General features: G+C 47.0%; 1 protein-coding gene across 3 annotated transcripts in view; it reads left to right on the forward strand.

Moving 5' to 3' along the window:
* The first annotated feature begins 7734 nt into the window (after positions 1–7734).
* Positions 7735–24133, forward strand: part of TBC1D14 (TBC1 domain family member 14) — a 96662-nt gene continuing 80263 nt past the window's right edge. Inside the window, exons 1-2 of one of the 3 annotated variants that reach the window (XM_075066609.1) lie at positions 7735–8010; positions 22221–22956. In XM_075066609.1, coding sequence (XP_074922710.1) covers positions 7968–8010; positions 22221–22956 — 779 coding nt within the window. In that variant the 5' untranslated portion in view covers positions 7735–7967. Of the gene's footprint in view, positions 8011–22220; positions 22957–23243; positions 23350–24133 lie in introns of those variants that run through there. The other 2 variants (XM_075066610.1, XM_032789786.2) reach the window with 2 other exon arrangements.

Consider the following 24133-nt stretch of genomic DNA (forward strand, 5'->3'; position numbering starts at 1 on the left):
CTCATCCCCCGTTCCCCCTTTCTTGGGTTAAGCCGAAGCGCATCCTTACTATGCTCCTTGAAATGCACCCAGCGCCAGGGATAAGTTGGGGTGACTTGAGGGCTGATAGGAGCCAGAATCCTATCTGGTGGCAGCGAGATAAGATCCAAGCTGGTACAAGCTTGGGGGGAATCATAGTAAGCACCCAGATTTTGGACGCTAAAGTCCAGATTTGGGACAGACGTTTACCACAACCTGCCCCGCGGGAAGTGGAGCGCCATGGCTGGGAGCCGGCGGAGTAGAGCTGGCTGTTCCGCTTCCCGCCGCCTGTGAGTGCGGGCAGGTTGGGGAAAGGACGCCCTCTGCAGTCACCTGTGATGGGAAGGGGAGCGACACGACCCCAGCCCGCTCCACTCTGTCACTTCCCAGCTCCATTTCCCACCTGGCTAGTTAATAACTTTTAGTGTTTGAACCTGAGACCATTAACTAGCATGGGGTTACTGAAAGATCAGATTTCTATTGATAAGACATCTATTACAACGTGTTAACAGGTAAAAAGAAAATATGACTTGAGCTATTTAAGCTTATTGATGAAATAAAAATCATGACGTTTGGGAGGATAGAAGATAGAATAAGAATAAATTAGAATGCTGTTAGGCTGTAATTCTTAGGACCCCAGGAGATGGCTGCAGCAATGCAAGGTAAATGTGAAGGATATAAATCATAAAGGCTAATGGATATTTTAACTTACATTCACATGAGATGGTAATTGCTGGTGCCCTGCTGTTGGCTTAGAAGGTCATATGAACCTACAAACCAAATGCTTAATCCTGCAAACCTTCCTGAGGCAAAAATTCCATTGACTTTGAAAGGAGTTTGCATTAGGATGTACTGTAGAATTGGTCCTTTAAATAGAGCAGCGTTGAATTGGATAACTGATGCTGCACACGTGGGGCAAAAAGACATTTTTAAGGAGTATAATAAAGCATATAAATATTGCCGTATCATACAAACTCACATGCAAATAGCTCTTATTCAAGACACCACTCATATGAGTATTGTTTGTAGATAGGTTTTGGATGCTCTGTCCTAGTATCAGTGATGGGGAAAAAGTATGCATATAAATTATAAACGGGATTCTGACCCACAGTTTGAGAACTATTGAGCTAGGAGATGATATAACAGCAGATCCAATTTATTTAGTGATTTGCTGATTTCTTCTAAGTCGCACTATTGGGTTACCCTCTTAGGGTACGTCTACACTACGGGATTATTCCGATTTTACATAAACCGGTTTTGTAATAAGTCAAGTGCACGCGGCCACACTAAGCACATTAATTTGGCGGTGTGCGTCCATGGTCTGAGGCAAGCGTCAATTTCCGGCGCGTTCATTGGTGCGTATTCCATATCTTCCCATATTCTCGCAGTCTCCGCCCATTAATTCTGGGTGAGATCCAGTGCTTGTGGGCAAAAATCATTAATCGGAGTGTTCTGGTAAATTATGTCACTCATTCTCTCCGGAGAAACAACGCAGACAATCATTTCGCACCCTTTTCCCTGTTGCCCTGCAGACCCATAGCACGCAACATGGAGCCGTTAGCTTTTTTTACTGTCACTATGTGACTGGATGCGCTGACAGAGGCGTTATCTGCAGCGCTATACAGCATTCCTTTGTTTTGCATGATAGCAGAGACAGTTTCAGTTGTTTCTACGTACTGCTGCCGCGTGTAATTGCAATAAGATACAGTTATCTGTCTTCATGTCTACTGCTATCATGGTGCCTGCTAGGTCGCGGGATGCAAAGGCAAAAATGGAATGACTCAGGAGTCCTCCTTTATGGTTCTAAAAATAGAGTCGTCCTGCTAGAATATGGGCAAGTGTACTCGGAACCGGTGTATCAGAGAGCACAGCTGCTCTGTGTTAATCTGCAGAATGATGAGTACATGCCATTCACAGAGGGTGCCCTGCAACAACCCCCCATTGCTTCCTCCTACCCGACCTTCCTGGCTACGTGGCAGTGTCTCCCCCATTGTGTCATGAATATAAGATGCGGATAAGAACAGTACATGTATAGATTAAATGAGGGGAGGCAGCCTCCGCTGCTATGACGTCCAGGCAGGACATAAGCGGTGCGGGGAGAGGCCCAGCTCCTGCTGCTATTAGTCCAGCAGTACAGAATCTTTTCTTTACACAGGAAGGGAGGGGAGCTGATGGAGCTTAGCCCCAGTGCTATGATGAGATGTTACACCGTTACTACATCTACTGGGAATCCAGAATCTATTCTATTTTTACCAGTCCCAGCCAGCCACCTGAGCCAGCCAGGAGCACTCACGGCAGATAGTGATGACGGATAGCGCATATTGTACCTTGCCAGGAGGGGGAAGAGCGGATACTGCTCTTCAGTGCTGCAGATCCGTCTACCACCAGCATTCACTAGACATAGGTAAGTTGGAAAAAGTCAGAACGATTTCTTCCTTTCTTTCCATGTCGGAGAGGAGTAATTGACAAGCTATAACCCTGAACCATGCCGACAATGTGTTTGAACTACAGCACTGGAGCTCAGCCAAGAATGCAAATACTTTCAGAGATGCATTGGACTGTGGAGCGGAGTCTCAGTATCCCTCTCCCTCCATGACCATCCATTTGATCTATTGGCTTTCCGTTACGGTTGTCACGCGCACTGTGTAGCTGGAGATTTTTTCAAACGCTTGCAATTCGTTTCTGGAACGGCTCTGATAACAGATTTGTCTCCCATTACAGCGATCAGATCCAGTAACTCAGTACGCCATGCTGAGCCTTTTGGATTTGGGACTGCATCGCCCATGCTGCATGACTCACGCTGGCACGAAACGTAATTCAAAATTCGCGGAGCTTTTCCTGTTACCTGGCCACTGCATCTGAGTTCAGATTGCTGTCCAGAGCGGTCACAGTGGTGCACTGTGGGATACTGCCCGGAGGCCAATACTGTCAATTTGCGGCCACACTAACCCTAATCTGATATGGTAATACTGATTTTAGCGCTACTCCTCTCGTTGGGGAAGATTACAGAAACCGATTTAAAGAGCCTTTTATATCGATATAAAGGGCCTCGTAATGTTGATGGGTGCGCCGTTAAATCGGTTTAACACTGCTAAAATCGGTTTAAACGCGTAGCGTAGACCAGGCCTTACAGAAGTTTTATTTCCCAGAATACCTTTCTGGGACTGGCCCTTTAAATTTGGCAGAGCAACGGCACAGCATGACTGCAGCCCTGAACTTGGTATTTTAGAACTAGAGGTTGTCTACACTGGCTTTTTTCAGTGCTGCAACTTTCTGGCTATGGGGTGTGAAAAAACATGCCCCTCATGGAGGTGATTTTTTTGAGAGTGCTGGAAGAGCTCTGCCCTGTGATCACAAAAGGCTCATTAAAGTGCTGCCACAGCAGTGCTTCAGCGTTGCCAGTGTAAACTAGCCCAGTAACTTCTGTTTGTATTTGTCTCTTTCTTAGCTGGTAAGTATCTGCCATGTTTCACCTTTTTAGTGATGAGGAGATGGCACATTTCCACAGGGACTAATAGCACAAAACTATTTTTTGTCATGAAACTTTATTCATTTGGATTCTGTTTAGTAATACAAAAGTATAGTAATAAAAGTACACATACAGCATTGACATGTAAATCAGGGGTTCTCAAACTGGGAGTCAGGACCCCACAGGGGGTCGCAAGCTGTCAGCCTCCACCTCAAACCCCATTTTGCCTTCAGCATTTATAATGGTGTTAAATATATTTAAAACTGTTTTTAATTTGGGGAGGGGGCACTCAAGAGGCATGCTGTGTGAAAGGGGTCACCAGTACAAATGTTTTATACCACGGGTATAAAAGCTATCCTATTTGCAAATGAGGGGAACCACAACAGACAGTGTTTGCCACTTTCAAAAGTCAACATTTTCTAACAAATTACCTCCAACCATGAAAAATTATTGTCCTTATCTCAAGGTCTGAATAAAATCAGATGTCATGGATAAAAACAAAAAAGTAGGTTCTTTTACTTTGATCAGGACAAGAATTTTGTTAAGATCTCAGAGGCAGCGAGTGAAATGTTCTGTTTTTATACTGTGCCTAGCCCAATGGCATCCTGGTCCATGACTGGGTTCCTTAGGTGTTACTGCAGTATAAACAATAAAAAATAATAATACTGTTGCAGCTACATAACAGAAATTTTGTTTCCTGAAGGGGAAGAAATGATGGAGGGGCAGAGATGGAAAAGACCTTTTACAGTAAGTCATCCAGGTTGAGATTTTCAAGGAGCATAAGGGTGTTGGGTGCCTCTGTTCAAATTGGAGTTAGATGTCTAATCACCTTAGGCTGTGTTGAAAATCCCAACCCTCATCCATACTCTGCTAGTACAGGATTGCTCTGTTGCTTTCTTTAGTCTAATTACAAGTATTTCCAGGGACTGGACTTCAATCTTTTTCTTGGGAGACTATTTCAAAGTCTTATAGATCTCATTGTCAGGACTTTTCCTCTATTATTAAACCTAATTTGTAGGAGACTGTCCAGTAAATTAAATAACTATGAACCAAAATTTACTGTACTAGATTTTTCCAGTTGAACAATTCATCCCCTCGCTGCAAAACCAAAAAAGCAAAGTTGTAAACGCATTGATGTATACACAAGAAGGAATTAATCACAGTCAGTGCACTGAAAAGGATATTCCTCTTAACTCTTATGCAGAGCATAAGGAGGTTTATAATGATCCAAAACATCATTTCACTTTTATTTTCTCTTAATGTAATTAAAGTAATACATGCTGTTCTGTAAAGATGACGTTGTGGTTCAGAGGGAAAATTCTGTGGTTAGAAAGGGTGAGAGGAACATTTCACAAAGTTTACAGATCATGATTCTTTTCTCATTTTAAGATTTACATGCCGTGTACTGTAAACACATCTCAAGACAAAACTATAATTCAGATTTGTTAAATGGCTGTAAGAATACTGCATACCTAAAATCCTAACCTAAAGTGTCAGTTCTGAAAATCAGTGAAAAGAAAATTTAAAAATTATCAATACAATGTAATGAAATAAACAAATAACGTCCCTGACATCTCAGTTTCCTGCTCTCTCATCTTGGAAAGGTGATCTGAAATTCTGATCTCACACCAACGTAAATCATGGGTAATGCCAATAGAAGTCAATGGAATTACTCAAATTAAAATTTACATATGGCCTGGTCTACAGACAGTTTTTGTACCAATTTAAGTATTTTGGTTAGGAGTGGTTTTAATTACCAAAATACTTATATTGGCACAAGCCTTAGTGTGAACACAGTTGTATCAGTATATAGGTGTTTATATCGATACAGCTTCTTCCCCTACATTTATCAGAATAAACTATAGTGATATAAACACAGCAATACTGCTATAACTGCATCCATACAAGGGTTTTTTACAGCTTTAACTATACTAGTTTCAGACTAATGTAATTGAAGTTGTATAAAAACTGTGTGTTGACCAGTCCTAAGTAAGTGTGTGACCCTACAACTGGTCTAAGGGGAGTTCTACACTACAGTGGGGATTGACACTCAGATCGATCCACCAGCGGTCGATTTAGTGGGTCTAGTAAAGACCCACCAAATCGACTTCAGATCACTCTCCAGTCGACCCCTGTATTCTACCTGCAATGAGAAGAGTAAGGTAAGTCGACGGGAGATTTTCTTCGTTAGATCTGAATAAAGGACTGCTGCTAGAAATACAGTGAAACTGTGGTGCCTTCTTTCCCACACTCAGGCTATGTCTACGCTACCGTGGTAAGTTGACCTATGCTACGCATCTCCAGCTACGGGAATAATGACAAAAGTTTTGCCAATGAAGTGTCGGTATAGACAAATCCTAATTAATAGATAACAGAACAGACAGACCTGATCACTGGTTTGGCAGTTGATTGATTGCACATGAGATTAGGGTTTGCCAATGGATGAAAAGCTCCAGCGTGAACAGCGCTTTGCTCCTGCCAACAAAGCCACTGCCGCTTGCGGGATGTGTGTGTGGCTTTTAATGGCATGGCGGCACAGCTGTGTCACTAAAAGCCTTGCAGTGTAGCGATAGCCTAAAGCAAGCGTGTGTTGTAATTACATTGATGACAGCATGGAGAAAGGAAGGAAATGTTAGGGGCCTGATCCTGCGATACACTAAGAGTTATACTATATTACTATCAATGTGGAGACAGGTGGATAGCATCTTGCACATGGTCCTCAAAATGTATAGGAGTGAAGAGATGGAAATCAAAAGAGGAGAGAGGGTAGACGGAAGAAGAGGGTATAAAAAAGAGAGAGGTGACAGGAAGAGAAGGAAAGTACATAATGTGAGAACTAACAATTCTTATCATTCCAGAGGTTCCTCTTCTGGCATTACAGATGAGACTAGATTTCCAAAAGAGCTTAGTTCCCATTTAGGGACCAAAATACCACCCAGGTTAAAGATTTTCAAAGGCACTATGGACCCAATGGGCTGAGCTCCTTTGCAAATCTGGTCCTTAACACTTCTGTTATAAAGTCACTTAAACTCTCCCCCTTAGCTTTCCCATCTACACCTAAAACATAGGTCAACCTAGCTACACTGCTCAGGGCTATGAAAAATGTCATGCCCTGTGCAATGTAGTTAGGTTGACCTAACCTTCCCCATAGGGTCAGCTAGGGCAACAGGCGAGTTCTTCTGTAGACTTAGCTACTGCCTTTTGAAGGGGTAGATTAAAACTTTTTAACGCTAATACATAGGTTGAAAAAAGAGTGCCTGTACGTTTGGGTATAGTGCTTAGCTCTTCCACCGATACAAAGTTTGTTTTTAAATTCATATGATGCAGAGTACATAAATCAGCAATAACCCAAATTTAGGTGATACTACAGCAACTGAAAACCCCTCCCATGGCTGTAGTAAGTGTCTATGCAACAGCAGGGCCGCAGCTCACTGGAGGTGGTGAGGGAAGATGATTCAATCTCCAACTTTTGTGAGAAGATTTTATAAACCCTCCCAATCCCCCCCCGCCAAACTTGAGCTTATTTTACACCAAAATAAAGCTTCTCTCTCCATTCTAGGTTTCCAGAGTGGGTTTTTTTGTGCCTCTCGCTTTGGGCTTATGTCACAGGCTGTGCCCGCGTTGGGGCTCCCCTGGGCTGCCAGGGAGGGCGCCCCCTGTCCCTCTGTCTGAACTTGGCGTTTGCTCTCAGCTGTGCGGGTTCCCTGACAAATCGCCATCGGGTGACAAAGACCCGCAGAGACGGTCGCGTTCCTCGCCTCAGAGTTGCCCGGGGTCTCCCTGCTTCACCGCAGGCCCTGCCTCCCTTGCAGCTGGGCAGCCACAGCAACACTGGGAGCCCACACTGATCTATGCTCTCGGCCGCTCCATTAGTCTCCCCTTGCTCGGGGCCCTCCAGCCCTTGTCCTCCCCGGAGAATTCAAAATGGCGGTGGGAGGAGCTGCTCAGGACAGGTACAGAACCCGGCCGCGGGGATCGGCTAGCTCCGCCCCCTCCCTCGCCTGGTTAAACGCTTCGCCCGTCGGTCGCTCTCTCGCCGCCCATTGGCTTCTCTCGCTGGCGGGCGGGGCCAGTGAGCTGCTGGGGGGAGCGGCTGGAAAGGGAACAGCCGCAACAGAGGCGAGAGGCATAGCGTCAGCGGCGGGGGAGGAGACACGTGTGGGGAACAGCAGACCGAGACTGCCCCAGCGGCGGAGGGGGAGCGGCGCGAAGGCGGAACGAGCTGTAGAGGGAGGAGGGGCCCTGTTAGAACGTGCCTGTGCCCGGAAGAGCCCGGTGGTAGCTGCCGAGCAGCGCGAGCGCCCCTGCCTGTTGCTCGGCGGTTGTGTGTGCTGGGATGGGGGGCGGCTCCCTGCCTGCAGGGGCTGAGGCGCCGCGCCCCTGCTGAGCAGCCGAGCTCCCCGGACCAGGCGGAGAATGGTCCAGCCCCCGGCTGCCCCCTAGCTCCGCAGCCGCCGCTCTAGGGAGGCTTGGGCTGGGCATGGCCCGGCTCGAGGAGACCAGTGGGCGCCGGAGCTACCCAGGTAAAGTCCAGCCTGGAAAGTTTTTCTCCTCTGGTGGCGCTCGGGGGCCGGGGTGGCAGGAGAGTGTGGCGCTGCCCGGGGCTGAAGGGGGAAACGTGCGGTGACACCTTTGCTGCTTGCCAGCGCGGTAGTGGAAACTGGCATGGCCAGGAGCAGAGGCGAGTCAGGGCTGCTTTACGGCGGCTCTGCGGGAAAGGCCAGCTGAATGTGCCCCTGCGAAACTCCCCCCGGCCTGGTTCGGCAGGATCCCGCCGAGTGTGCGGCGATTTCTCTGCCTGCCTCCAAGCCTGGATGGGTGGGGCTTGGGTTTGTCAGCTGGGCCCGTGAGGAGCCAGCTCGGGTAGCCACCCACTGTCCCCTCTGTTTTCGCTTGAGATTCATGCTTCCCAGATTTCAGTGGTAGCCGTGTGACTCTTGTCTCAGCAGAAAAACCGAGGAGTGTTTGTGGCACCTTAGAGACTAACAAATGTATTTGGGCATAAGCTTTCGTGGGCAGAACCCACTTCATCAGATGTATGAAGTGAAAAATTCACATTTATACCTGTTCCTGTATTTTTCACTTCATACATCTGAAGTGGTTTCTAGCCCATAAAAGCTTATGCCCACATAACTTTGTTAGTCTCTAAGGTGCCACAAGGACTCCTCGGTTTTGTTTTTTTGTGTACTTACGAGATTCTCTCAGGCTGCTGGGTGAGGTATCTTCTGGGGCTCCTCAGTTGTTTGTTTTCAGTTAGTAAGAGGGAGGTGGGGGAAGAGAGAGAACTAGTTGATACAGCTGCTGGAAAAAATTTCAGACAACTTTTTGGGGGGGTCAAAAATGGTAAAACAAATAATGTTATGAAAAATTGTTCAACTTTCTGAATTTTTCATGAAACCTTTTTCAAAAACATACTTGAGGTTTTTTGATTTTTTTTTTAAGTGGTAAAGCTAAAAATATGGCTCCAGTTTGAACCCTATCATATGGAAACAGTGGTTTTCCACAAGCTTAATTAGGCTTCAAAAACTCAGTGAAATGATACAGTACTAGAGAGTCCATGGGATAGTGTTAAAGTGGTCTCTTATGATAGAATACTGCCAATTTGTCATGGCCTTATATTAGTTTTCAATATTATTGGAAAGAGCTGTACATTATTCTTAAAACAGAGGTTTATTATAACACCGATTCATTTAAATTATTTGACATGAGGGAAAAGGGGGAGATAGTTTTAAGTCATTTTAAAAACCTGTGCTTACTACCCCTTTCTCCAACCCTTAGCTGGACTTGTAAAAGTTCATGGAGTGTTGCTCAATAGCAAGCTGGTTTGCGGGGGAGGCGTTTGGCTGTGGTGGCAGAGTTAAAAATTACTTAGGATTTTTTCCTTTTTAAAAAAAGTAAGTTTCTTCCATTAATGTTTTTGCAGTGATGAATGTATCCAAGACAACTTATATTCAAGTTAAAGGAATTTTTTGTTACTGGCAGTGCTGTGATATTAACCTTTTTTCCTCCAGGTCTGCTTTTACGTTCTGTTTGCCCAAAATTTCATGCTTTTCATGTATATTGATTTCTTTTTCCACAGTTCAAATGTATGCTGAGATAATTTGCAGTAGAGATTTCTGACATTATGTACACGAATCTGACATACTTAGTGAAACATGCCACTGCCATTTGCCCAAAGAGGTTTCTGAAGATCTTAGAGCAAGGGTTCTCAAACTGGGGGGTCGGGATCCCTCAGAGGGTTGCAAGGTTATTACCTGGGGGGTCGTGAGCTGTCAGCCTCCACCCCAAACCCTGCTTTGCCTCCAGTATTTATGGTGTTAAATGTATGAAAAAGTGTTTTTTAATTTATTGGGGGGGGGGGGTTCGCACTCAGAGGCTTGCTTTATGAAAGGGGTCATCAGTACAAAAGTTTGAGAACCACTTTCTTAGAGGAAAATACAACATAACCACTTTGCTGTTCAAACATTGTATTGGTGCTAAAATACAGTAGTCATTTATTTTTCAGGCAGGAGTAATGGAGGTGGAACTATGCAAGATGACCCAAACTCTGTCTAGTTCTTAGAGGCTCCCAAAGCAATATACAAACGTTAATTCTTTGAGTACCATTAGGAAAATATGAACCCTGTTCTGTAAATTAGGGATGTGGGTCAAAAAAAGAAAGTTAAGTCATTTTCCCAAAGTTGCAAAGCAAATCTGTGGCAGAGCTAGGACTAGTGAACCCAAAAGACTTGACTGCATGCTTCGTATTTTAACCAGTAGGCTACTATTTAATGAGATGTTGCATTGCTATAAGAATTGTCTTGTTTAACAGTAAAACTCATACATTTGCAGTGTATGACATGAGAGAACTAGACTTGTGATGAGATGTAGCCCTAGCAGTTTGCCATGCTGATCATAAACGAATTAGGGATAAAGTCAGTATTGGGAGTAGCATTAGCAACAACCCTTGGAATTGTCGGTATCAATTTCCAGATGCTTTATTTATCAGATCCAGAGAACAAATATCCTTTCACTATATTCAAACAAACAAATAACCTGGTCTGGGCACAGGCAATGTGTGTTGTTTTTTTAACTGACAATTGGATACTGTCTGTTGCTTTAATTTATATATTGTACAGCAAATATGACATTCTGAGCTTCCTGCTGTATAAAACATTAAAGAAAATTGTAGTTGTATGTACTTCTGCATTTACAGATTGCATATTTAAAGCAACTCTTCCTGTTATGTTTCCTGCGTAAAGAAAGTTTTAAACCAAGTCAGAACAATTGCGCTGTGCTGTGTTGAAACCTACTTTGATTTCTCTAAGAATCAATTTACCATTTGAAAACGGTTCATCAGCCTCTTAAGAGAACACAGTAGCTCATTTTCAGCAAGAACACTTATTTGTAAGTATCCTGAGAAGAACCAAATGATAAAACTGCAGTGAAACTGGAGTAACAGGTCACTTTCACTTTGCTGCTGCGTGAGAAGGCACTAAGCAGCAGCAGCAGCGGCAGACATTTGGAGTTATTCATTGGGGAAGAGGGCTTAAACACACAGATTGGGGAACATACTGCAGAGACATCCCTTTGTATCAACCAGAAAGTTGAGGGAAGGGTAGAATAGTGAGGGCGTCTCCCTGTCCTTGCATTGCAGCAGCCAGGAGACTTGTGGAGTGGTGAAGTAACAGAAATTTTCTACTGAAGTAGGAGAGGGAATCAGAGAGAGAATGCTCAAAATATGGGTGATGTTGGGGGAAGGAGGAGCTTCACATGTATCAGATCAGCTAGTCAGAATGCTGTGGGGTTTGTTGTTAAAGATGGGAGAGAGAGAATTCAAGGCAGAGTATAGTGTCAGTGTTTCTCTTGGAGTCCCAGTGCCTTCCTCATTTCCCAGCAGAATTGGGGGAGAGCGTTGATCATGTGAGTTTTGCCCTAGACAAGGGGACTGTTCATGTTGGTCTGTGGTTAGTAGGTTTAATCATTTAGCTTTCAGGTGTCTGGTTAAGTTTCTCAGTATAGTGTAGCTGCATGGATTGGTTTGAGTTAAAATTTGATTTGTTAATTAAAGGCGAAAATGTGTATATACATGCTAAGGAGAAACTTTTGTGCTGAGAAATAAGGAGACACCTAATATATAGGTGAGATGAGACTAAGAATGTAGGGAAGAGAAGAATAGATAGTGAAGATCTGTGCTAGAAAAGAAGAAAAATTGAAGTGGGACCAGTTTAAAAAAAGGTCTAATTTAAGTCAGTAGGGCTGATCAAAAAAGAACTGATAAATACCAGAAAAATCAAAATATTGTCTTCAGTTAATCCACAAATGTTACTTAGTGGTATCAAGCCATCTTTATAGCTTGTTAAATGCTAGAATACTAGTGAAATTAATCAAATGTATTCAATAAACTTGTTTTTCAGCTATTAAGTTGCTGGTCCTTGTAGTTTTAACATTAAAATAGAAAGTTGGACATGTTGCAATTAGTAGCTTACAAACAGTGTGTTACTCTTAGGGCATGGCTACACTTGCAGCTGTAGAGTGCTTTGTGTTAAACTAGCCTTCGTAGAGCACAGTAGGGAAAGCACTGTAGTCTGTCCACACTGACAGCTGATAGCGCACTGGCGTGGCAACAGCCACTGAGAGCAGTGCATTGTGGTAGCTATCCCAGCATGCAACTGGCTGCAATGTGCTTTTCAAATAAGCGGGGATGGGTGGGGTTCTGTGGCCTGCTTTGTGCAGGAGGTCAGACTAGATGATCATGTTGGTCCCTTCTGACCTATGAGTCTATGGTGGAGTTTGACGTGGAGTGTGTATTTGGCGGGGGAGGAGAGAGTGGGTTTTGGGGGGGCTTATAAGTTCAGATAGCTGCAGACCTTCCCTTCCCCCCCCCGCCTCTCTCTCTCTGACACACACAGTAATGGTTGCTTTGTCTTGGAGCAGATAAGCATGATGGCTGTCAAATGGAGCTTTCAAAGGGCGTATGACAAGACATTTTGAGATGTTTCTGTGGGCTGATAAGAGCACAGTAATGCAACACTTAATTTACACTTAATTTAATTTGCATCTGACGAAGTGGGTATTCACCCTCGAAATTTCATGCTCCAAAACGTCTGTTAGTCTATAAGGTGCCACAGGATTTTTTGCTGCTTTTTAATTTAAGCTGACACTGGGGCGCTCCAGCAGGGGCTCATCAAATGTTGTTCTGCTTGCCGAGGTAAGTACCAGGAGTGCTCTAGCCATGGAGTCAGAGCGCTCTGTGTGCCTTGCCAGTGTGGATGAGGAGTGAGCTAGTGCACCTTTAATGTGCTGCAACTGGCAAGTGTAGCCAAGCCTCTGTTTGTTTAAATTGCGGAGAATGTGACTGTGGGAGGCAGTGTGGCAATGTGTATTTTGATCCTATTTACTAGTTTTAGGGTGTGTCCATGTTAGGAAGAAGGTGTGTTAATATGTAGTAACTCAGGTAAAATCTTAGTGAAGGCAAGGCCTTATGTAGTTCTCACACATTAATAGGTCAAGGTGAACACTAGGGAGTGGGTTCCTAACTATTGTACATTACTAGTGGGTACGTCTAGTGTATAAGCACTAGCGCAGCTGTGGCACTGCAGCTCTGTGGCTTTAGTGTAGACACTTGATACAGCCATGGAAGTGGTTTTCCCATCACTATAGTAAATCCACCTGTGGAGGTGGCAGCTACGTTAATGGAATAATTTTTCTCTCAACCTAGCAGTGTATACACAGGGCTTAGATCAGCTTAATATGTCTTAGAGGGATGTGAATTTTTCCCATCCCATAGCAATGTAGCTAGTTGTGCCTAAGTTTTAGGTGTAGACGAGGCCAGTGTTAAGAAGTTAATACTACGAGTGTCTTGTCTTTACTAGTATTTTTCCTCATGTTCGTTATCTTGAGCTTTTTTTTTAAAGGTAGGAATACAGCTTGTTTCCAAGTGAAGCCCAAAGACTAAGACCTTTGTCTAGTAGGACTAGGCTAATCTTTTCAAGGCCTGACAATACAACAAAATAGCCGCAATAAACAAGTCTTGGGAAAAGCACAGGACAAGTTAACTCCTACAGTCTTGGTAGTAATCACTTTTGTCTCTTTTAACTGACAAATTAGCTTATTAAATATGATGTCCTATAGTAAAAGGAATGGCCAGTTGATGCATTGGTTGATTTGAATGTATAAAATTTAGTTGGCTTTTAGAACTTTGAGAATCTTCTTAAAGTAACAACTGTTCTTTTTAAAATGCAACTAAACAAATAATCTGTATAAAAGACAGGAAAAGCCTTAAGTATTGACCTATACTTAAATGACAGCATGTTAAGGGAAATATAAAAGCGAGGTGGACTGGAAAGAAACAGTTAATTTGCTTAATAAGTTAAATTTGAATGGCATAAATATTTCTTCACGCAGTTGATATTTTCCCGGCAGATGTCAAGAAATCAACAGAAGAATGCAGCTTAAATTTGGGCCAAGGTTTAAATGTTGTGGGGGGGAAAAAAAGCTTTATAACTGCCCCAAACCAATAAATATTCAATGGACAAAAAACATTAAGATTGCTTGGTAGTATGTCGTCCCCATGCAGAACATTGAATTGAGTATGCAACCTTAGCTATGCCCCATTAACACACATTCCTTTACTCTTACTTTAGCAACTATGAGGTTGGCAAAGGAGCTGAGAAGCTTGTACAACCCATTCACTCTCTTCTACAGGATTCAATCTAATGCTATTAAAAGACAAAGTTGTAGGGAGCTTGCATATGCATACCTTTCTGCTGTTCCCTTGGAACTGGCAGTAACCAGTGGTAATTTATTTGCATATACTCTAGGTGCAGTCAGTATGTTAGGGCATGTCTTCACTGCCAACGTTAAAGTGCTGCTGTGGCAGTGCTCTCCCCATGCTCTAAAAAAACTCACCTCCACGAGGGGAATAACTACCAGCACTGAGTACTCTGTCTACACTGACACTTTACAATGCTGCAACTTTCTCGCTCAGGGGTGTGAAAAAACACCCCCATGAGTGCTGAAAGTTTCAGCACTGTAAAGTGCTAGTGTAGACAAGTCCTTGGGTGCACCTAAGTTAAGTGGTGGAGGCAGTAGTTGGTCTTGGTAAAGGTGTGTTTGGAGTATGTAGGGGATTGGTGGTGCACTGTCACAGGTAGGGAGTGCCATGCCTCCCTCACCTGAGTTCCCAACCTCTCTCGCCTATCTATTCATCCATCTGGACACACAATCCTCTTACCCTTGCTGCAGCCCCAGACCCCTCTTCTCCACCCCCAATAGCTTCTCCTCCCAGGAAAGATTCAAATCTTTCTGCCCCCAAAATACTTTGATTACGCCCCTCCTCCCCCAACTAAATAGCCACCCATGACTCTCAAATTTCAGCAACCTCCAGCCACTCTGTTTAAAACTCCTTTTGTCTTAGGTGGGCTAATTTATCCTTAGATATGTTAAAGAAGGGTGCGTTCACGACCATCAATAGGTCTGTGTTTCATCCAGTTGTTAGTAGCTCTCAGTTTAACAGTACAAAGCAGCAGAAGGAAATTGTTTTTTTTGGGAGCTGCCTCTGTAACTTGGAAACCTCAAAATCAAATGACCTTAAATTTGCATTAGTTAGGCTACCCTGTGCCTCCATGAGGCATACCAAATTTCAAAGGAATCTGAATAACTATTTGGATTGTAGCACACTTGCAAGAATCGAGATTAAAGCATATAAATTGGTGGGAATGGAAACCCTCCCGCTGTTTTTCTGTAATGGTGCCTGTGCAGTGTGTGTGTGTGTGTGTTTAAAAAACAAACAAACAAAAACAACCCCCTCTCAAAAAAAAAAAAAAAAAACAAAGCATTTTTTTCCCCCCTAAATAGTCTCAGGTTTGTTCCCTTGAAGACTTAGTGGGTGCTGTGCACTACCTTGGGTAAAACTTGACAGTTTGAGACCATTCTGACCCAGATCACGTCACTAGTTTGATCTTTAGCTTTAGGAAAAAACAAAAATCCTGCCTAGAAGCTTTTGAAAAAATGGTTGGGGGAGAGAGGCATATATCTGCAGAACCAATAGATCTCAACTGACTCCAAATTTGGATTACTAAGCCTATCCTGCACCTTCCTGAGGCATATCAAATTTAAAAGAAATCAGTTTGTGTACATTGATCTGAGAGAATTGAAAAGGTCCAGTTTACACTGATATCGTGATGGAACTTAACCTTAGTGGTGCTCCTGTGTCACTGTAAAGCTTTCTTGACATCTTAAGATTCCATTGAAAACATCTCTTCTTCTTCGAGTGCTTGCTCATATCCATTCCAGTAGGTGTGCGCGCGCCGCGTGCATGTTCGTCGGATACTTTTTTTACCCTAGCAACACTAGGTGGGCCGGCGGGGCGCCCCCTGGAGTGGCGCCGGCATGGCGGCTGATATATAGCCCTGCCGGCCCAACCGCTCCTCAGTTCCTTCTTACCGCCCGTGTCGGTCGTTGGAACTGTGGAGCTGCAGATATTGTTCTCCACCCCCTAGCATTCACTGTTTTCTTCTTGAAATTGTATATGTTAACTTTATATAATATGTTTAGTAGATAGTTTTGTTTGTTTAGAGTCGTGGTAATTAGTGTTGTAAGGGATGCGCGGGTTAGCCCGTCCCCTACCAGACCGGCCCGGGCCATGCCGGTCGCGGGCTTCAAACCGTGGCGGGTGATCTGTCGTCGCCCGATGCCCACAGGCGAACCGCACGATTCCGTCTACAAGTGGGTCTGTGGGGCGCTCCCACTTGACAGACAGAATGTAAAAATCTTTTTGGTAAAAAGGCCGTTCCCCCAAAGGCCCCCCGGAACCCCGGAAAGAAGAGGACGTTGCCTTAAAACGTTTACTTATGGAGGCAAGCGCTCACTCCACCTGTCCTGCGGCACCTCCTTTGCCAGCGGCGCGGGCACAAGCCGCCTCCTCGGCACGCACCCTCCGCCCGCCTAAAAGACACCTCAACCAGTCTCACGGCTCCGACTCCTGGTACCGGCACGCCCCTCTCAAAGGCAAGAAGCGTAAGCCTCCTGCGGCCACTACACCAGCCCCGCCGTCAGAGCGCTTACCGTCAACAGACCTCCCGGCACCGACTCCTGCCGCGGCATCGAGGTCTGTCGCACCGTTGATTCCGGCCCCGACAGGCCGTCGAGTCCGGTGCCTATTGGCTCCCCGGCGCGGGCCGCGGTTGAGCTCATTGTGCCTTCAACCCCGGAGACATTCTCGCTGCACGGGACCTTATTGCGATGACGGAGCCTGAGCCACCTCGACCCCCGGCACCGCCGGTGCGGGTCCCACAATCTATGGGCAAGCCGGCTCTCGTAAGACCTTCTTCACCCGGCACCATGGGACTTCGTTCCAGATCGAGGTCTCACAGGCGGTCCCGGTCTCACCATCGCTCCGGATCTCGCGGCCGCTCGCAGTCCCGGTACCGTTCCCCTTCACGGTACCGGACGTACTCGCGGTACCGCTCACGGTCCGATTGCCATCGCGGCTTTACCGGCGCCGTTCCCGATCTCGGCACCGTTCCGGCACCGCACGTCGCGAAGCCGGTCCCGGCACGGAGGGTCCCCGGCACGGATCGACCTCCAGGCACCGCAGGTCTCGGAGCCGATCTCGGCACGGCGGCTCCCGGCACCAGTCGATCTCCTGGCACGAGCTGGTAGTAGATCCCGGTCTCATTCATGGCACCGGCGGGACTCCAACTACCGTTCCCCGGCACCACGTGGACATGATTCACCTGGCCGTAGAGACGATCGTCTCCCACTCTCGGCTCCGCCGTGGCCAACCCGCAGCCATCCGTTTCCTCCCATGGCGACTCGGCGTCTTATGGGGATTCGGACGCTCAAGGCCCTCAGCAGTGGCCCTTTTGGACTCCGTGGGCGTACCACCAGAGCCAGGGGCATCACCAGCCTCTGCCTCGCTCGGTTCCCTCTGACCGAAGGGCACCCGAGTCCACGGTGAGCAGGCCACCTGCGGACACTATGGACAGGACGCCCCTCACCTGATCAAGCCGCAGATGCCCCACCGGACCAAGAGTCTCTTCAAGACCCTTTGGTCCCGGAGTCTCGTCCTCTTCTTCCCCGGACGAGGCTGTGGCGGGAACATCCACATCAGGGCCACCGCCTATCGACCTCAGGGCGCACCAGGACCTTCTACGGCGGGTTGCTCTGAACATAAACCTGCCAGTGGAGGAAGTCCCCGAGGTGGACGACCCGGTGGTCACTATCCTCTCAGCGGAGGCCCCGACCCGCGTAGCACTCCCCTTTATTCGTACCATCCAGGCACGAGCCGATACCATCTGGCAGACCCCGGCCTTCAGTGCCGCCCACGGCAAGAGGGTTGAGCGCAAATACATGGTCCCCTCCACAGGGTACGAATACCTGTATGTTCACCCTCCGCCTTGCTCGTTGGTGGTCCAATCAGTCAACGAGCGAGAGCGGCATGGTCAGCAAGCACCTGCGCCCAAGTCTAGAGAGGCAAGGCGCATGGACCTCCTGGGCAGGAAGATTTACTCTGCTGGGGGCCTCCAGCTCAGAATCGCCAATCAACAGGCCCTACTGAGCCGTTACAGTTTTAACACTTGGGAGGCAGTGGAGAAATTTACTGACCTTCTCCCACAGGACTCTCGCAAAGAGTTCTCGGCGCTCATGCAGAAGGGTAAGAAGGTGGCGCGGACCTCCCTTCAGGCCTCTATAGATGCGGCAGACTCCGGAGCTAGAACTCTCGCATCAGGGTCGCTATGAGGCGCATTTCATGGCTGCAAGCGTCCGGCTTACCGCCGGAGGTCCAATACACGATACAGGACCTCCCCTTTGACGGCCAGGGTCTCTTCTCTCAGAAGACAGACCCTCGCCTCCAAAGTCTTAAAGACAATCGCGTCATAATGCGCTCGCTGGGGATGCATACACCGCAGACGCAAAGACGGCCCTTCCGTCCCCAGCCCCGACGGTTCTACCCCCCGCCTCGGCCGAGACAAGACTTCTCCAGGCGCAGAGGCAGGACCTCTCGTAGACGCCAGTCTGGCCCTCAAGGAGGTAACGGCTCCGGTCCCACCAAACCACCTGCGGGACCGAAACCCAGCTTTTGAAAGTGCGCTCGAGAGCACTGTACCGATCTCCTCCCAGGATCCACCTCAGTTTTCCAACCGCCTCGCTGCTTTCTCCCAGCTAACATCAGGCTGGGTCCTCAGCACGGTGGAAGGTGGCTACCGTCTTCAGTTTGTTTCGACCCCGCCTTCCCACCTCCCTCCTCTTCCTCTTCAGGGACCCCTCTCACGAGCAACTCCTCCTACAGGAAGTTTCAAAGCCCTCGCATTGGGAGCCATAGAGGAGGTTCCAGAGGCCATGAGAGGCAGAGGGTTCTACTCCAGGTACTTCCTGATTCCCAAGGCGAAAGGCGGCCTCCGCCCCATCTTGGACCTGCGAGCTCTGAACAAGTATATCAGGAAGCTCAAGTTCCGCATGATAGGCCTGGGAAACATCATTCCTTCCCTCGATCCCGGAGATTGGTACGCTGCTCTCGACATGAGGGACGCATGCTTTCATATTGCGATCTACCCACCGCACAGGAGGTTTCTTCGTTTCATAGTGAACCGTCGTCACTACCAGTTTGCAGTTCTAACCCTTCGGCCTCTCCTCGCCCCTCGAGTTTTTACCAAGTGTATGGCAGTAGTAGCGGCCTACCTCCGGCGTCGTCACATCCATGTCTTTCCCTACCTCGACGACTGGCTGATTCGAGGGGCTTCCGAGGCCAAGGTAGCGGGCATTGTACAGTTCATCAGAGATCTGTTCTCTCGTCTCGGATTAATCATCAATCTCGAGAAATCCATCCTGCTCCCAACGCAGGAAATAGAATTCATAGGAGCACTGCTGGACTCGAATCGAGCAACAGCCAGCTTACCTCCTCAACGGTTCAGAGCGATAGTTTCTCTCGTTCAGGGGTTCCATGCCTTCCCCACTACCACTGCCCGTACCGTCCTCGGCCTCCTTGGTCACATGGCTGCGTGCACCTTCGTCACGAAGCACGCGAGGCTACACATGCGCCCTCTGCAACTCTGGCTCGCTTCAGTCTTTCGGCCACGCAGGGATGCCCTGGACATGGTAGTCACAATACCGTCTCATGTACTGGGCTCCCTCAACTGGTGGCTGGACCCGCCCTAGTGTGCGCCGGTCGACCGTTTCATCTGACTCAACCCTCGCTATCCCTGACGACGGATGCTTCCGCTCTGGGATGGGGCGCGCACCTGGGCCATCTGCAGACCCAAGGGCTTTGGTCCTTACCAGAGCTCCAACTCCACATCAATGTCCGGGAGCTGAGGGCCGTTCGCTTGGCATGCCAGGCATTTCGCGACCAGCTACAGGGCCGTTGTGTTGCCATTTTCACGGACAACACGACGGCCATGTATTATATAAAACAAGCAAGGAGGAACACGATCTTCTCCCTTTGCCAAGAGGCTCTGAAACTGTGGGAATTTTGCATAGCCCAGTCGATCGACTTGATAGCCTCTTTCCTCCCGGGGTCCGGAATACTCTAGCGGACCGACTGAGCAGATCGTTCCTGACACACGAATGGTCCATCCGTCGGACGTCCTGTTTTCTGTCTTCCGGAAGTGGGGCTTTCCCCAGATAGACCTGTTCGCCTCCAAGGACAACAGGAAGTGTCAGATGTTCTGCTCCCTACAGGGCTGCTCCCCGGGCTCCCTCTCGGACGCCTTTCTCATTCCATGGACGAAGGGCCTCCTGTATGCATTTCCCCCGTTCCCGTTAGTCCAGGGTCCTGCTCAAACTGCGCAGGGACAAGGCCAGGATGATTCTGATCGCTCCGGCATGGCCGAGACAGTATTGGTACACCATGCTGCTCGACCTGTCCCTGGCGCCTCCAATCTCACTACCTCTCTACCCGGACCTTATAACACAGGACTTCGGCAGGCTTCGTCACCCAGACCTCCCGTCCCTACACCTGACGGCGTGGCTCCTGTCTGGTTGAACGAGTCTGAGCGTCGGTGCTCAGCTGAGGTCCAACAAGTCCTTTTAGGTAGCAGGAAACCCTCTACGCGAGCCACTTATCTCGCGAAATGGAAGCGATTCTCATTCTGGTGTGCACGGAGTTCCATGGTCCCGACTGCCGTTCCAGTCTCTGTAGTCCTGGACTACTTGCTCCATCTCAAGGGCCAGGGCCTAGCCCTCTCTTCCATTAGGAGTCCATCTAGCCGCAATCTCCACCTTCCATCCTGGAAGTCTGGTACTTCCACGTTTTCACACCCCATCGTTTCCAGGTTCCTTAAAGGATTGGAGAGACTTTACCCTCCGGTTAAGCCTCCTTCCCCTACGTGGGATCTCAACCTGGTACTCTCTAGACTCATGGGGCCCCCTTTTGAGCCGTTAGCGACCTGCTCCTTACTATATCTGTCATGGAAGACGTCCTTCCTGGTAGCTATCACCTCTGCCAGACGAGTATCCGAAGCTCCGTGCGTTGGTCGTAGACCCACCTTACACCATCTTTCACAAAGATAAGGTGCAGCTACGACCACACCCAGCCTTCCTTCCGAAGGTCGTCTCACCTTCCATCTTAACCAAGATATTTTCCTGCCGGTCTTCTTCCCGAAGCCGCACACATGCCGCCGGGACCAGCAGCTACACACCTTAGATGTCCGCCGGGCCCTGGCATTCTACATCAGCAGAACTAAAGCCTTCAGACGCTCGCCTCAGTTATTCATAGCAGTGGCAGAGCGTATGAAAGGTCTCCCTGTAACTTCCCAGAGGATTTCATCATGGGTAACCTCGTGTATCCGGACGTGCTACGAATTGGCTCACGTCCCGCTTGGTCACATCACCGCCCATTCTACTCGGGCTCAGGCCTCTTCGGCTGCTTTCCTGGCCCAAGTCCCCATCCAAGACATTTGCCGGGCGGCTACCTGGTCGTCTGTGCACACTTTTACATCGCACTATGCGCTGGTTGACCAATCTCGAGACGATGCCGCCTTCGGTACAGCAGTCTTGCTTTCGGCAACGTCTCACTCCGACCCCACCGCCTAGGTAAGGCTTGGGAATCACCTACTGGAATGGATATGAGCAAGCACTCGAAGAGAAGAAAACAAGGTTACTCACCTTTGTAACTGTTGTTCTTCGAGATGTGTTGCTCATATCCATTCCACACCCGCCCTCCTTCCCTCTGTCGGAGTAGCCGGCAAGAAGGAACCTGAGGAGCGGTTGGGCCGGCAGGGCTATATATCAGCCGCCATGCCGGCGCCACTCCAGGGGGCGCCCCGCCGGCCCACCTAGTGTTGCTAGGGTAAAAAAAGTATCCGACGAACGTGCACGCGGCGTGCGCACACCTACTGGAATGGATATGAGCAACACATCTCGAAGAACAACAGTTACAAAGGTGAGTAACCTTGTTTTTTGAAATCCCCATCATGGAAGCAGTGAAAGTGAAACCAACAATGCTGAATTTCCACTTTACATGCTGAGAGAAGTATACAAAGTAAAGAGTATAAGTAATGACAAGGACGTAGTTTTTAAGGAAGAACATGTTCACTTCTAGTAACCTAAGTTGTTATAAACAAAGTGCTTTATGTTGTAACTAACATATGATTCAGTTACCGGTGCCCCTCTACCTCAGTTACTTGGTTTATTCTTTGTGTATGATTTTTTCCCTAGGTACTGTGTGACAGCTATGTGATAGTAATTAGTTATTTAATAAGAGACTTTTTGAAGCGTTTGATAAAAACAAACTGTTCTTTCCTTTTTCTAGTAACCAGTTGGACCAAGATGACTACTGTAAATGTATCCAACTCCTTAAATGGCTTGAGCTTGATGGGAATTCTGGACACCAAAGTGGGCAACAGTATCCAGAATCTTCAAAACTTGAATTCAAGGGCTCCAAGAGCACTCTCTTTGCCTGAGTATGGACCCAGCCAGCGCTCTAGTGCTTTAGAAGATAGCCATAGCCTTAAATCTGTAGATTCTGGTATTCCAACTCTAGAAATAGGGAATCCAGAGCCTGTTCACTGCAGTGTGTTAAATGTGAAGAGAAAACAGTCTGAGTCTGAAATCATGCCTGAGAGAACTTTTCAGAGTGCATGCATGCTGCTGTCTTATGTGCCTCCACTTTCTTTGGATGCTGAACATGAACACAGTGTACGAAAGTCCTCAACGTTTCCAAGAACTGGATATGACACGGTGAAACTATACAGTCCAACTTCCAAAGCTCTGAACCGAAGTGATGATATCTCTGTCTGTAGTGTGTCTAGTCTCAGCACAGAACTGTCAACAACTTTATCTGTTAGCAATGAGGACATTTTGGACTTCATGGTCACAAGCAGCTCAAGTGCAATAGTGACCCTGGAGACTGATGAAGTGCAGTTTTCAGATGTTGCATTGAATTCCACTAAGGAGACCAATGATCAAAGCCAGCAGGAGTATTGTCAAGAAGCAGATGTGGACAGTAAGTTGAAAATATTGGGACCCTTCTCTAGCTTCTTTGCCAGGTAATTGGATTTTGATATTTAAGAAAAAAGTTATAGTGTTCTGACTATGTATTCAGGTCTAGGAGGTGCTTAAGGTGTTTTATGGTAAGGAGTTACAACTTCAGCGAACAATTCTAGTTCCTCTGGGTATCAAGATTAGTGCCATCTTTCTGCTCTGCCTTAGTAGGCCAAAGCTGTGCATGGCTGACACGCTGCAGTGGGTAAAATTCTGTGCTCTGGTTGGGATCCACAGAAGCTTGAACTCTGCACGTGAAGTGAATGAAGGTGGAACACTTCTTTCCAGGTGTGTTTAAAGTGGGGAAGCAAGGTTCTGGGGGAAAGGGCTCTGAACTGGACCCCAGGAGATCTGGATTTTCTTCCTGGCTTTGCCATTGACTTACTGTATGACCTTGGGTAACTCACTAGACATAATATGTCTTGGTTTCCCTGTCGGCCAGATTAAGAGGATACTTGCCCACTGTTGTAAAGCACTTGGAAGTCTAGGGATAGAAAATGTTCTAGCTGTGCTAAGTATTTTATTAATATTAAATGTAAACACATTTCACTTAAAGTCTACATAGTTGTCAAATACTTTATTTTGTTTTGACTTAAGGTTATCAGTTCAATGATAAGGTGACAAATGACTAAGGATATGATTTAGTCACGGAGGTCATGGATTTCATGACTTTAATGAACCTCCATGACTACTTCAGCTTCAGGCCTCTCCCACCCAGGGCTCAGGCTTCAGTCTCCCCAGTGGTCAGCCCCCACCCCATGGTTATTTTAGTAAGTCATTGTGGGCTTTTGTGAATTTTTGTTATTGCCTATGACCTGTCCATGACTTTTATTTAAAAATAACCATGACAAAATCATAACCTTATGACCAGTGGTGTTCAGACTGCTCATCTTTGCTATCAAGATTAGGAAACAGTACCGTTGACCACCTTACTCGCTTGCGTCTTCATAATGGGAAAATGCAGAGACCAGAGTTAGAATGTGGAACTTGAGCATTTAATTATTGAAATGGCAACATCTGGGGCAGCACTGAAGCAGTACATTTCTGAAAGGCTGCCCTGGCTTCCTACATTAAAAATAATGTATTTAAACTGGTATTTTTATCAGGCAAGTAGAGCTATACACAAAAAAATCATGGGCCATCTTAAATAATTCTTTTGTTTGATGGAACACATGATGTTTT

Source organism: Chelonoidis abingdonii, chromosome 5 (genome assembly GCF_003597395.2).
Source record: "Chelonoidis abingdonii isolate Lonesome George chromosome 5, CheloAbing_2.0, whole genome shotgun sequence".
NCBI classification, from domain to species: domain Eukaryota; kingdom Metazoa; phylum Chordata; order Testudines; family Testudinidae; genus Chelonoidis; species Chelonoidis abingdonii.